Source organism: Nylanderia fulva, unplaced genomic scaffold (genome assembly GCF_048542155.1).
Source record: "Nylanderia fulva isolate GAGA-0341 unplaced genomic scaffold, ASM4854215v1 Scaffold87, whole genome shotgun sequence".
Classification (NCBI taxonomy): domain Eukaryota; kingdom Metazoa; phylum Arthropoda; class Insecta; order Hymenoptera; family Formicidae; genus Nylanderia; species Nylanderia fulva.
Genome location: NW_028190993.1, coordinates 294,697 through 310,640, shown reverse-complemented (window position 1 = coordinate 310,640; position 15,944 = coordinate 294,697). Strand labels below are relative to the sequence as shown.

General features: G+C 27.1%; 1 protein-coding gene across 2 annotated transcripts; it reads right to left on the bottom strand.

Annotated features, from left to right (window-relative positions):
- Positions 1-9,897: 9,897 nt before the first annotated feature.
- Positions 9,898-15,397, bottom strand: LOC114942565 (lipase 3-like). Of its 2 annotated transcripts, XM_029317954.2 has the most exons (7): positions 14,336-15,388; positions 13,282-13,462; positions 12,723-12,837; positions 12,249-12,492; positions 11,454-11,600; positions 10,970-11,197; positions 9,898-10,155 (listed from the first exon to the last, which is right to left on the bottom strand). In XM_029317954.2, the coding sequence occupies exons 1-7, from the start codon at positions 14,501-14,503 to the stop codon at positions 9,949-9,951; spliced, it is 1,290 nt and encodes a 429-aa protein (XP_029173787.2). In that variant the 5' UTR covers positions 14,504-15,388; the 3' UTR covers positions 9,898-9,948. The 2 variants fall into 2 exon arrangements, with proteins under 2 accessions (XP_029173787.2, XP_029173790.2); XM_029317957.2 differs by lacking the exon at positions 10,970-11,197 and having other exon boundaries at positions 14,336-15,397.
- Between the last annotated feature and the right edge of the window lie 547 nt (positions 15,398-15,944).

The window sequence follows — 15,944 nt, the reverse complement described above, 5'->3', positions numbered from 1 at the left end:
GACTCGAAAGAACTATTGCATTTTCTTCCACTATACAGTTACCTTGTGACTCAGTGTATAAAAGAAACACACGAAAATGGGAAACACAAAAGATTCCCTTTCCACACCCGCCCTTAAGATAGGAGAAAGAGAGGATAGAGAATTCCAGAATGCGCGTTCCGTAATACATTATTGTGATCACAGATTCTAAAATATATATATATATATATATATATATATAAATAATTAAAACAACAATGTTTGAAATGATTGTGATACAGAAATGTAAATTTCGAGTGCAGTGGAAAACATATAGAATACTTTTCATTACATTATAATGGAATTATATAAAATAATTTTTCGTAAGCGCGTAATAAATTTTTAATCAATTAAATATTAATTCTTTGTTTTACAAAAATTATAAAGCAATTCTACTCGACATGATTGATCTTCTAGCTAGCATTTTTTCGGTTTAGTAACTACTATCTATGTAATCAGTTTTGAAATTTTAAACATTCAATTTAATATAAATAAAATTAACTGAAATTTTGAGTGACAGTTGACAATATATTAAAAACATAAAATTAATGTAATAAAATATATTGATGAAAAGTATCACACACACATTTAAAAAGAGTCGTTGTTGCAATTGAATATTTGATAATTTTTTTGTTCAACCTCACTCACAACAAATTTATTTATATATGTATAACATAATTATTTTTGTGAGATTTTATTTTTTTGTAAAGATTTCTTTGTTTGAGACATTAAGATTTATTAAAACTCGAAGAATTTGACTCAGGTAATTTTTAGGCATATTTGTATAAGATCCTCTTCGGGACCTTTCGTATTTTCTTTCTTTTCCGTAACAATAAGATTTCTTTCATTCTTTTTCAGGTAGTGTATATCAATATGACAGACCTTTTGGCAAAATATAGATTTTATTTAGAGAAAGCAAATGTAAATCTGTCTCTTGTTAATTACATATTCCTCTGGCAAAGATGTTAATTAGACATTAAATTTTTTATTTTGATTCAAAGAATAAGATTATGATTTTAATGTTTGTGGAATTTTTCAATTTCCTCGATAATAAGAATAATATATTTTTTTACTTTCCAGAATCTTACTTATTATTTACATGAATGGAAAAAGTTAATAATAAATTAGAATTAGTAATACTATTTTGTTTTTTTAGAGATGTCAATTTTGTCATTTGGCATGTGCGTATAAGATGATTTTTAATAATCACCTGTAAGGTGATAGACTGACCTATAAGGTGTAAGACGACTGAATTAATATTTTCTAAAATAAAGTTTTACATCCCAGCCAGAAATGATATTGAATCCATGTCGATTCGCGACGACAATTTGATAAAAACTCACCTTTAAAAAAAGGTAAAAAAAGGCGACCAGTTAAGGGCACGCCATTAACAAAAATTATCCATTGCAAACCCATGTAGAATCCTATCCTATTGCAAACCCATGTAGAATCCTATGAAAAATTAATCATTGCAAACCCATGTAGAATCCTAGGCAAAATTAACCATTGCAAACCCATGTAGAATCGTACCCATTGCAAACCTATGTAGAATCCTATGAAAAATTAACCATTGCAAACTCATGTAGAATCCTATGAAAAATTAACCATTGCAAACCCATGTAGAATTGTATTAAAAATTATCCATTGCAAACTTATGTAGAATCCTACATTGCAAACCCGTGTACAATAGAATTGTATGAAAAATTATCGATTATAAACCCATGTACAATCGTAACAAAAGTAATGAAATAAAAAAAAAATTGAAAGTAGAAACTTGTACCAGTGGAAAATTAAAGTTGCAGACATATATGGAGTCGTATAATGAATCAGTAAAAATTTAAATTTGCAAATGTAGAATCGTACCATAAAAAAACTTATCTTTTAAAAAAAAAGATAAACAAGATGCCAAGTCTATGCGCCATGTGAAAAAGAAATAAAAAAATTTTAGTTAAAAAAACTGGGCGCGCTGCTAAGTTTCAAAATTACAATGCACCTTAAAGTAACATTAATTAATTTAAACACAAAACATATTTTAACTGTAATGAGTTTAAAAGTAACAATTTAATTTTAATATTGTTAGAATATTATTTAGCAGCGCTCCCAGTTTTTTTAACTAAAATTTTTTTATTTCTTTTTCACATGGCGCATGGACTTGGCATCTTGTTTATCTTTTTTTTTAAAAGATAAGTTTTTTTATGGTACGATTCTACATTTGCAAATTTAAATTTTTACTGATTCATTATACGACTCTATATATGTCTGCAACTTTAATTTTCCACTGGTACAAGTTTCTACTTTCACTTGGCGCAATTTTTTTTTTATTTCATTACTTTTGTTACGATTGTACATGGGTTTATAATCGATAATTTTTCACACAAATCTATTGTACATGGGTTTGCAATGTAGGATTCTACATAAGTTTGCAATGGATAATTTTTAATACAATTCTACATGGGTTTGCAATGGTTAATTTTTCATAGGATTCTACATGAGTTTGCAATGGTTAATTTTTCATAGGATTCTACATAGGTTTGCAATGGGTACGATTCTACATGGGTTTGCAATGGTTAATTTTGCCTAGGATTCTACATGGGTTTGCAATGATTAATTTTTCATAGGATTCTACATGGGTTTGCAATAGGATAGGATTCTACATGGGTTTGCAATGGATAATTTTTGTTAATGGCGTGCCCTTAACTGGTCGCCTTTTTTTACCTTTTTTTAAAGGTGAGTTTTTAGAGATTATATCATTCATTTTTGTATATTTTTATGACCGGAATAGAACAATTATTAAACATGTTTATCTAAACTTCTTTGCTTAAAATGATGTGTACAATCATATCCTAGAATCCTGATCATTCCTCCTAAAGCACCCTATTTATATAAATTTACCCATATGTGTGTGTGTGTGTGTGTACTAATGTCGAGCATTTTTTATACATTTTCTATTAAATTTAGATAAAAGTTGCAGGATTTCGAAAAAGAAAAAGTTGACACAGACTTTTTCCTAAACGGCGATTTTCAAGGTTATTTAAAGGTCACTTATATTTTCAAAATAGAATTACCTTAATTTTTCTCATATAAATTGATTCCTCGCAATATTTACTATAAAAAGTTGTAAAGGTATAATTTTTACATAATCTTACATAAACTTCGAAATATTACAAATATTTTATTTTATGAAATATTTCAGTTTATGTAAAATTATGTTAACTATCTTTTAAATTATTCACTTTTAGCCATCTTACCCTTACAACCTTTTATAGTGAATATTGCAACAAATTGGTTTATATATATAATATATATATAACATCAGTTATTATTAATTGATGTTTACATTTATTTTTAGACTTACTAGAGCTCAAATGCTCCACATTTTTTGCAAAAACTGTTTATTCTACAGATTTCAAATATGCTTTTAAATGATGATTGAATATTTCCTTTTTTTAATTATTTTTATTATTATTTTTCAATCTCAATCAACTTTTATAACTTTATGCCAGCACGATACAAATACATGTGTCTTTATTTTTTTTATTATTTTCATTATTATTTTTCAATCTCAATCAACTTCTATAACCTTATGCCAGCAGGATACAAATACATGTATGTCTTTATTATTGTATCAACTCTTGTCTTTTCCATGTAACCATGTCTTCATAGTTTGAATTATCCCTTCATCTTCTCAATCTTTCGCAGAGATTTAATTAATTAAATACACTTCACACGAAATAAAGTTTGCTGGAAGATATACAGCAAACGATAACTGTAAAAACATGATTACGTGGAAAGAACAAGAGTTGGTACAGTAAAGGCAAGTAAGTAAGTACATGTAATGTATCGTATTGGCATAACGCTATATCCGCGGAGCAGATAATGTGGCTGTAGAGGTAGTCTGCAGTGCAGCTAATGTGGACGTAGATGTTGATTGAGATAATTGTCTAATATAAAATAGAATTTAAAAATTTAGTTTAAAAAGCTGTTGCATATATAAATAAAGTTTATTTTTTCTAAATTTGGAATATGTTTAATTAATTAATTTTTTAAGTCTATGTTTAATAAATTTTTTAAGTCTGTATTCAATAATTTTATTCATTTGATAAATACATGTATGTCTTTATTTTGATATGTTTAATATAATTAGAAATTCATTATTAATTAGATATGTAAACTATAAATTCATATATAATATTTGAAAATATATGTGAATATTTAAATTTTTATCTTCTCCTTCCTCTCCTTCAATCTCTTTAATATATCAATATGTGTATGTGTGTACACGCGCGCACATTTGTACGTATTTATTTATTTATTGGATAGTTGAGAGTACTTAATTGATAAAAAATTATGACAATAATAATCCTTGTTTTTTTTTCTTATTATTTACTCAGATTTTTTTGTCTATCTTATAAGATAAACACTTTAGAGATTGAATATTTCAAGTAAACTAATTGTAAGTAAATTTCACATTAATGCATATAGATGTTTAATCATGAATGTACTAAATAAGTACACAAGACGAACAGTGAGTGAGTGAGTGAGAATGAGAGAGTGTGTGTGTGTGCGTGTGTGTGTGAGAAAGAGAGAGAGAGAGAGAGAGAGAGAGAGAGAGAGAGAGAGAGAGAGAGAGAGAGAGAGTTAGCCAACATAACCCCGCACGCTGCCGATCATGAATGTACTAAATAAGTACACAAGACGAACAGTGAGTGAGTGAGTGAGAATGAGAGAGTGTGTGTGTGTGTGCGTGTGTGTGTGAGAAAGAGAGAGAGAGAGAGAGAGAGAGAGAGAGAGAGAGAGAGAAAGAGAGAGAGAGAGAGAGAGAGAGAGAGAGAGAGAGAGAGAGAGAGAGAGAGAGAGAGAGAGAGAGAGAGAGAGAGAGAGAGAGAGTTAGCCAACATAACCCCGCACGCTGCCGATATGGCGGTGCGCCACTATCGCCATCTGTTGTAAAACGTGCGAGATGGACAAAATTACCACTACATGCATCTTGCATGTGTTGTGTACGTGTGATATATGTGTGCGCATGTGTTGTATACGTGTGAATACGTGTAACACGATACTACTATGTATGCGTGGTCGATGATGATAATGACGGGGACGTTTCTTAATAGAAATTTTTCATATTTCGACTTTGCATTTATATATCTCTGCTTACAAATCACGTAGAGCAGAAATAAAGACACTTTTATTATATAATTCAAACTCAATCTATCGATTAAGTCTAGTATAAACTCGATTGCTTCAGCCATTATTGAGGATTCGAAATATTATAAAGACTCAAATGTCCGACTCGCGTTAAGATACACGGTGTCTCCGCTACGCCCTTAACTTGTCGCGAGACACTACCGTGTCTCTTGATCATTCATTTCTGGCTGGGATTTAATATAAAAGAAATATACTTGGAAATATAAAATAAAATGTAAATATATATAAAATATATATTAAAATAATATATGTTCCTTACACATGTTTATTAAAAGAAATTAAACTCTAAACATAATACGCTATTATTTTTTTTTAATAACATTTTACAAAATATATTATAAAATCATCGATTAAAATAAACTTTAAAAATTTATACAACATTTTTTCAGCAAAATTAATATATTTATTTCCAGCAAACACCGATATATAATTGTTACATTGCTATAATAAAACGGAATATAACTATCTGAGTCATATTAGTCATAGAAGTGGCCAGTATTATGTCATCTACATAACGGAAATAAAACAAACATTTTAAATTTATCGCTTTAAGAACTGTATCCTCAAGATCTTGCATAACCAGGTCAGTTATAATTGGTGATAACGGAGACCCTATAGGGGTCCCAAAAATCTGTTTGTAAATTATGTCATTAAATGTAAAATATGTAGAAGTCAATATAAATTTTATACCACGTAAAAATTCGCTTTTCGGTATTCTAGTATTTATTTCAATGTGATCCCATCTTTCGTTAATACCGTTAATCGCAAGATCTAAAGGTATGTTCGTAAATAAAGAAACCACATCTAAAGAAAACATTCTATCGTTCTCATCAATCTTTTTACCAGACAACATGCTGTACAACTCAAAACTATTATTGATATGACTTTTCGCTTTGGGTAGGCTAGTTTGTAAGATGTTTTGTAAAAACGAAGCCAGCGAGTATAAAGCTGTATCAACCGATGAAACTATGATTCTAACTGGATAGTTTTCCTTATGGATTTTAGGTAATCCGTACGCTTTTGGAAGGAGAGAATCACTACAACGTAATTTATAATATTCATTTTTTGAGATATAATCTTCCTTAAGCCATTTCTTCAACAACTCATTCAATTCATTCTCTATTTTTTTGCAAGGATTTTTTTTAACAATAGTGTATGTGTTGACATCTTTTAATACGTTTTCCATTTTACTAATATAATAAGATCTCTCCATTGCAACCGTAGCGTTACCTTTGTCCGCGCGTGTGAATAGAATATTCGGATTATCTTTGCAAAATTTTATTGAATTTCTGTGTGAACAAAGTAGTTTTTGTTGAATTAAGTCATTTTTATCGTTAGTGTTGAGAAGTTGTGCAAATTTCGGAACCGCGATATTTCTAATAGTTGTGAGATTATTAATATTATTCCGTTTATGATTACTCTCTATGTCTTTGATAAATTCATGTATCGCTATTTTTTTATTAATTTTTGGGAGCCAGAAATTATCACCCATTTGCAACAGATTAGAAACGTTAAGAGGAATATCTATGTTGGAGAGATTGATAAACCATTTTTTATTCGTATTTTCCAAAGGATGAATTGTATCATTAAGAAATTTATTGGCTTCTATGTGTATACTAATCTCCTTAGCATCATTAGTGATTGCCCTAGGAGAATTTTTTGATATTTTTGTCGGTTGTGAGGTTTCAAAGTGTAAAAAACAATGTATATCTATGGGTTTGATGCTGTTGATATACTTGCAATGTTGTTTTCTCTTAAGCCAATTAAATTATACATGAAATAAATGTTATTTGATTGAACAACTCGAATATTCAGCTCGATAAATTGGCCTTACATTTATCACTTTTTGTTTTTCAATATACGAGCGAAACTTTGTATCAATTTAATTTTATTATTTTTTTTTCCCCTTAATGAGATCTCTTCAATTTTTTTCCAAAAAATTGATAACATTTGTAACTTAAATACAAATTTTTTGAGTCATAAGTAAAAAGGGGATTCAAATAACTTCGATTTTTTAACACCATTTTTTGCAATTTTTTCCCGAAAATCACATTCTTTAATTTTTTACATTACTCCAATAAAAAAGAAAGAGTTTACAAAGATAATAATTACTTATTTTAAAGTATTAATAATTGAGAAAAAATCCTAATATTATTTAAAACTATTTTTTTGCTATTTTGCTAAAAAATAATGTTTGTTAATTTCTTAGACAACTGGTATCGAAAAAAAAACTTTGCAAATAAAAGACATTAATTAAATAAAACATAAATTTAAAGTGTAAGACAGGCAATAAGAGCCAAATCGCGAATGACAGTGCGTTATCCCAACAAAACTAAATTTTTTCGTTGGAATTAAATACCTGTGCACAAAGCACCAAATTTTACTTGGTCACGGCTATAATTTAAAATTGGAATAATCTCTACAAGAGATTTAATTTCATACATCCCCTGTTTCCCCCCTAAGGAAATAAACGCACTGTCATCCGCGATTTGAATCTTATTGCCTGTCTTACACTTTAAATTTATATTTATATTACAGAGCCTGGTTAAACTTTTAAATAAAACATATTTAATTAGAAATTATAACATAACACTTATTTTTTAAAAATTTAAATAATTTATTAAAATAATTTATTTTTTATTTTTCTTTTCCTTTGTTATAATTTTTAATAGAATGTATTATATTTAAATAATGTCTTTCATTTGCAAAGTTTTTCTTTTGATACGAGTCGTCTAAGAAATTAACAAACATTATTTCGAGCAAAATAGCAAAAAAATAAATAATATTAAAATTTTTTCTCGACTACTAACATTTTAAACTAAGTAATTATTATCTTTGTAAACTTTTTCTGTTTTATTGAAGTAATATAAAAAATTAAGGAATGTGATTGTCGAAAAAAAAAATTTCAAAAAAAATGGTGTTAAAAAATTGAAATTATTTGAATCCCCTCTTTGTTTATGGCTCAAAAATTTTGTATTTAAGTCGCAAATGTTATCAATTTTTTAGAAAAAAATCGAAGGGGTCTCATTGAGGAAAAAAAATAAATTCGATTAAAATTGACTAAAACATTATTAAATTATTTTTGAAAATTTTTTCAATATTTTTTTAGAAAAATAATTCAAAAATAAAAAAATGACCACCTTTTCAATAGCAACATCTTTATTCTTCTTAGAGTAATAAATATTTAAAAATTTTTAATTTCATTTTTTTTAATTTCTTTAAGAAATTCATAACTCAAATATGAATAGAGATAAAAATCTAAAAAAATCATGGAAACTACTTTTAATAAGTGCAAAAACGAAAAAATAAAGCAAATAAAAAGTGGTCGATTTATGTGTGGTATGAAATACTCCATATAAATATAAATATATACATATATATATATATATATATATATATATATATATACTTATTACATTTATAAAAAATATAAATTTATTAATCTAATATTGTATATCTTCTTTTTCCTTCCTTCTGTTTTTCTCTTTCTCTATTTTTTCCAAATTCTTTTTTCTCTTCTTTCTCTTTCTTTTTCTTTTCTATAATCCTCCTTTTTCCTTTCTCTCGTCTTCTCGATTATTCTCCGTCACCTTCTTTCTTTCTATTATATATATAATTTATAACACATGATCGTTACGATGGTATGAAATTGTAAAATACTGCTATTCAAGGATGTCTAAATATTTCCATAAAAAGACAGATTTTATAATATATAAATATAGATAATAGAGAAAATATATAATAAAATGTATATAAAGATACATTTTATAATATATATATAAATATAGACAAAATAGAAAATATATAATAGAGAGGTTGTAAAATTACTACATAACGATTAAAATAGAAATGTATATAATATATTACATACATACTTTCCTATTTTCTTCTTTCTCTGTATTTTTTTTTAAACTTACACACACTATCTTTTATATATTTATATATATGATGTATTTTATTCTCTGTATTTTTTTCTTAACTCACACGCACTATCACATATACGCAGCCAGTATGACAGTTTGACAGTCGTATCGTATAACCAACATACGAGGATACAAATGAAGCAAGTCATAGCGCAGGAAATGCTCGACAACCAACAACCAATCGGCATCACGATAAAAAGGCAACAATACATTCGAGATATTGCGAGAATACATAAACAATAAATTGCTGTTTGAAAATAATTGTTTACTTATAATTTTTTTTGTTTTTATACTAATATAATGTAACTTAAACGAAACTCTGATAGGTTAGCACCACACATATCTAAACATATGCACGTATACACATATACACATGATAGGTTAGCACCACACATATCTAAACATATGCACGTATACAACACATACGCGTGAAAATGTTTTTAATATATAACTTTTTTATTAGATTCGCAATCTCACTTTTAATCGTTTACTAATAATTCTTCATATTATCCTTACCGCGTATACTATATTTCATGCACAGACAAACTGCAGTACTTTTTTATTAAATAAGTATTGTTACGAACTGACACAAAGAAGTCGATAACGAAACTGTAATTTTTTTATTTTTATATGATTTATATATGCAATTATAGCTAACGCGGTTCGTTTTTATAAATACTTTAATCGTGGAAAAGGATTTATTCATTAGTAAAGTCAATAAAAAGTTATTAATAAAAACTAAATATTCGCATTCGGTCGGTAAAAACATATATTTTTATATTTATTATAGGAAAATTCATTGCTAAATATTTAGCGTGTTACATTCATTTTTCATTTTTATTGCCAGTGTATCATTCATTTTCTCTTTTTTCATAATCCGGAAAATTCTTTCGTAAACCAGTTTCGGTGCATCCTTGGCCCAAATAAAGTCTACGTGATTGAAATTAGACCACGGCACTGCATATACATCCATTACATTCGATAATGCGCAAAACAACCTCTTCAAATCCTTGAAAAAAACATTTTTCTTTTAGATCATCTTTCGTATTATATGAAATTTTATATGCATTTCAAGATATGCGCCAAGGTATCTCATTTTGTAGTATGTGATGTATGTAATTTGCAACTAGCAGTTACATCCCAGCAAACACCGATATATAATTGTTACATTGCTATAATAAAACGAAATATAACAGGTAATATAACGTGTACGTTACATGTAACATCCATGTTAGTTGTAATTTCCCACTCATAGATGTAACATTTTAATATAACATATATTACATTGTAGTTATATTGTAATTATATACCAAATACCACATTAATGTATTGATAAGTCAGTGCTATCTTGGGATATAATGACAATATAACTACAAGTTAATATATGTAATATTAAAAATATTACATCTGAGTATGTACATATATAGTGTGTACATATGAGTATATAACATTTATATACTGTGTTTGCTGGATATCTTTTCTTAAAAACAACTATACGCGTGTTTTTTATATTAATGGATTTTTTTCTTATTTTATTCATTTTTTGGCCATCTTACTTCTCATAACTTTTTATACCAAATATTATGCGGAATCAATCTGTATAAAAGAATTAAGATGGTTTCATAAATAAATAAATAAATGACTTTTAACCTATTTGGAAAACGCTCTTTAGAAAAATATTTTTTGTAAATTTATAAATAGTGATTGTATTAAAATCGGGATGATAGATTAAAATAGGACATCCTGTATAATTACATCGTGAATGATCTCTTATATATATTTTCTTTCTAACATTCTAATTTATTATTGTTTTTATTATTTACCACAATGTCAACCAACGTGTCGCCAGGGCCATAAAACAAAGCGATCGGAACTGTGATTTTCGACAGATTGTAGTCCGGAGGTTCCATCGAATTATATATCAATAGATTTTTTGCGTGACCGTAATCATATTGGCGAAATTTGCCCGATTCGATTGCCTGAGCGTATTGCATAAGGATATAAGCTGAACCACCAGCTGGAAAGTGACTTATTATGTCGGGCAGCAGAATCTAAGTGAAAAAGATAAGCAGACATGTACGCAAAATTTAATTCGAATCACGTAATCATGTGAGCCCTGTGACGATCGAAGCTTTATAGTTGTATCTCAGGTAGCAAGCGTACCTACGCCATTTTGATGTCGAATGACTTCATAAGACATCAAAGACATCATTTTAACGTCTTATAATGACATTTTGATGTCTAATGACGTCATTTTGCTACTTCGGATCATCTCCATTGTTCGACATTCCGGAAATTATTACTCACATAGTCCAACTGCTCCCAGTCGTAACCCCACATCATAAATATTGTATGAGCGCAGATTTCCTTTCCGAGATTATGACTGCACAAATATTTAAGGGAAACCCTTACAAAATCAATTAGCAGGAATTTGTGAAAGACAAACCGCATTATCTGCAATTGAAGATCTTTTAATAGTATATTATATTAGAGATCTCTAAATAATAAATTAATTGTCTTTTTGAGAAGCTTTTTGATTTTATAATTTTAATTTATCAAAAAACAATTTATTAGATATAAAATTGATGACAGAATAAATGATGATAAAAATTAAATATGTTTGGCAGAAACGAATAGAATGTGAAGCAAAAACAAACATATTTTTGTTTAAATCTCTTTAGAATCAATGTTTCGAAAATTTTGGAAACAGAAATCTTTGACGGTTTCTTATTTATTTTTCAGATAGTGTTTATTCTGCTATAAGAAATATGTTTTATTCGATATACATGACTAGAAGTAACGTGTACTTTTTTAAATAGTAGAACAGATATTATGTGTCCAAATTTTGGATGTCTAAAGATATCTTTAATTAATTTTTTAGACATTTTTTTAAAGAACATATATGCTCTGTCTGGACTGTAACATTATTATTGTTGCAGTAATATTTACTTTTAAAAAATATTATACTAATCTGTTTATGTATAAAATATAAAAATAAGATAAATACAATAAATAAATGTTATTTTGTTTTTTAAATATTTTTAAATAGTTTTTATGTAATCAATTATTTTTAACAGTATTCAACAGCTTATATTATCTTACCCAATCCATTTTACAGAGAAACGTGAGGTACCGTATAGGACTTGTCATATGATCTAGAAATGCCGCTGGTCCGAAACTTATCATCATTTGAACCATTTTAGCAATATCTGGACGCTCCGTTGCCATTACGTAAAAGATAGTTGTGCCCATAGAAATACCAACGTACGAATGTATTGGTTGTGATGTCATATTTGAGATAAATGTAATTATCGCGGGTAAATCATAGACAGCCAATTCGTTAAAGCTAAAACAAAGATTTAATCAATAAAAAATAATTATAAAACATAATCATAATAAATACACACACACACACACACACACACACACACACACACACACACATATATATATATATATATATATATATATATATATATATACAAAGCAACTTTATAAGACTGACACTAAATTAATCAGACATTGCTAAAACTATATAATTCACAAAATATCATTAGTTTTATTATATGAAAATACTTGTAATCCCAAAATTTCGATTCTGACGGTGATAAGGAAATATGTCTTCTTGAATAAATATTACCACGAAAATTGCCCAACCAGACATCATATCCTCGATCCGCTAATAAATAAGCTAAAATACAAAAAAAGATAATATTAATTGTAAAATTTATTATATACATAACTTACATCTTCTCATATAAATATATTGTACAATATCTTTACATACCAGATAATATTTTCAGTAATGAATACACATTACAAACTGACTTATAATTCACTTATTATTTAGATAAATTAAATAAATATTTCTCAATATATTATATATATCTATATATACATGCATACAAAAATATATATTACATAATGACATATTTGAAAATTTAACTTTTTATTTTTTATAATTTCCAAAAAATAATTTATTGCACTAACAATAAAACGTTAATTCAATTAAAAGTGTAATAAAATTTTTTTTTTTATATTTATATTTAAAATTTTTTTCTTAGATTTTCTAATAAAAGGAAGAAAGTCTAATAAAAGGAAGCCTTGTTTACGGAAGACGTTTGGAAGATCGTACGAAGTGCTTTGCCTTTGCCAAGAGCAACCCAGATACCAGAGCTGCATAAATACCCGGGTTGAAATAGTACAGGTAAAGAGCCCTTGCCACCTGGAATACGATGTAACGTCAAGTAATAGCCGTCCTCTGTCATTATAACGTAAACTTCCACGGGATAACCCGCTCTTCTTATCATCTCTGGCTAGAAGAAAAATGAGCAATAAAAATCAATTAAAAATTGAAATAAATTTGTGAGACAAACTACATGTAGTATTTTTATTTTCGAAATAATATGACATTTCTGCATTCAATATAAAACAACAATAATTATAATAATTATAAAAAGATATTATATATAATAATATAAGTAAATAATTCTAAGATATTTGAAATAAAATAAAATAGACATTAATAAATCTAAGGAGATATATAATTGATGTAGTTTGCATATAAAACTGCAGGGATATGTTTCTTAGCATAATAAATATGATGCTTGATAGAAATTATCTTAGAAGCTAATTTTTTTAAAGAATCTTTCTTATGTATGCTCTTAAATTTTCTTAAATTTCAGTTTAAATATTTTTATAAAAATTTAATTATTGTAATTTATTGTAATATGTTTAAAATAATATATATTTATTTTAAAATAAAAAGAAGAAAATTTAATGCTAATTTTTTAAAGAGTACTAATAATATAACATACGCATATACTAACAATAAAAATTTAAATCGATTTTAAAAAGCAAAAAAAAAGATATAAATGCTATTGTTGAAATAGTTAATGCCAAGGTATAATTTTACAAATTTTTTAAAACTAAAAAAATTTTATAAATAAACTGAACAGAACCCAGATAGCAAGTATACATATCACTTTGACGTCGAATGACGTCATTAGACATCATAATGACGCCATTTTAATTTTTAATGACGTCGTCAATTTGCTACTTGGGAGACCCAAAATCAACTTATTTGTGACGTAAGATCATTTTTCTAACATCAAAAAAATTTTATTAATCAACTAATCAAAATATAGTGAAAATTTTAATCCTTATTTTTATATATGCTCAACACTCACCGTATGGACAATAGTGAAATTGAATTCCTTGTTGTTCAGCCAATTCCAACCAATCCAAGATATTCTTTTCAAGTGTGCGCTTATTGTTAGTTTAAATGTCACATCTGTCGGCACAACATCAAGATGACCACAAAACGACACTAAATACATAATTCCCATAAATCTCATCGCATTCGATAAATGATTCAATAGACACTAAAAGTAAACGGAGAGAATTTTTCGGAGTATCGAGGAATATGTGCGTATATCGAAAAAGGCAAACGAGAACTAGAGGAACACGACTGCACGTAACTAAACTTTACAGGTATTAGAATGTTATTAGAATGAATCAATATTATGGTAATTTTTAATCGAATAGAGGAAAAATGATTATGTAAGCTTATATCGCGTTATTAATTATATCAATATACATTTCAATGGAAATATGAGAGGTACAAAAATTCTCAGAACCACAGAACATTAAACCTGTTTGAAAGAATGTCGCTGTTGCATATGACTACATTTGCGCTGGGCAAGCAAAGTGCAAGTTTTATATATGCTCCAAATGTTTCCTGCTCTCTTCGTTCTGTAGCAGAGAACTAAACGTAAGCGTTTACGTCTGTCGTAGTCGAAGACGCAAAGTAAAGCACAGAAAATAAAATGACGTAATTATGTATTTTCTGTGCCTAAAATAAAATGATATAATTACGTATTATTCTATGCCTTACTTTACGTCTACGACTACGACAGACGTAAGCGTTTACGTTTAATTCTCTGCTATAGGCCTTTCTCTTTTGACATGCATGGTGAACGCATGAACACGTGTAGTACCAAGATAAAATACACTTTGAAAAAAAATTTATACTTGTCTTGTCTGTTATATTAAAAATTCTACACAGCTAAAAGTGAGTCAATTTTATTCGAAAACAAAGCCTAAAATACATAAAGAAATGCATGATACGATAATTCGATTAAAATAAACACGAATAAGATAAGATCCATAGTTTTTTAAAATGCAAATGACATACTTTTATTTTTGTTATATCTTAATAATATTTGGGATGCGTTATTTCAGTGAAGATTTTAAAGAACGTAATTATGGAAATTATGGAAATTAAACAATAAATACTTAATAGAAATTTATATTATTAAAATAGAAAAACACATGAGCAGTATTATACGACAGTTGATCATATATGTATATATTTGATATTAAAGTAACAAAATAACTTATAATTGTACATATTTAATTTTTTTTATTTTTATATATTAAACATGTATACATCAATATATTTTTTAAATATAAAATAAAAACTTGTATAAAAAAAAATTTAATTTTAAATATAATCTTTTAAGTTGATTTTTTAAACTAAAAATCATGTTTGAAACAATCTTTAAAACAGAACAGAATAAGTAAAATTTTATACGTATATTTTTACGTAAATAAACAAAATACAAAATATTTTATTTATTAAATATTAAATAATTTTTATTAGAAAAATAAAAAAAATAAATCAATTAACTTGTATTATCTTCTTTAAAACACTTAAATGTTCTTTATTGAGCAATTAAATAATTATAATTAAAATTACAGAGCAGTTTTATAACATTTCAACTCTAAATAAATTTA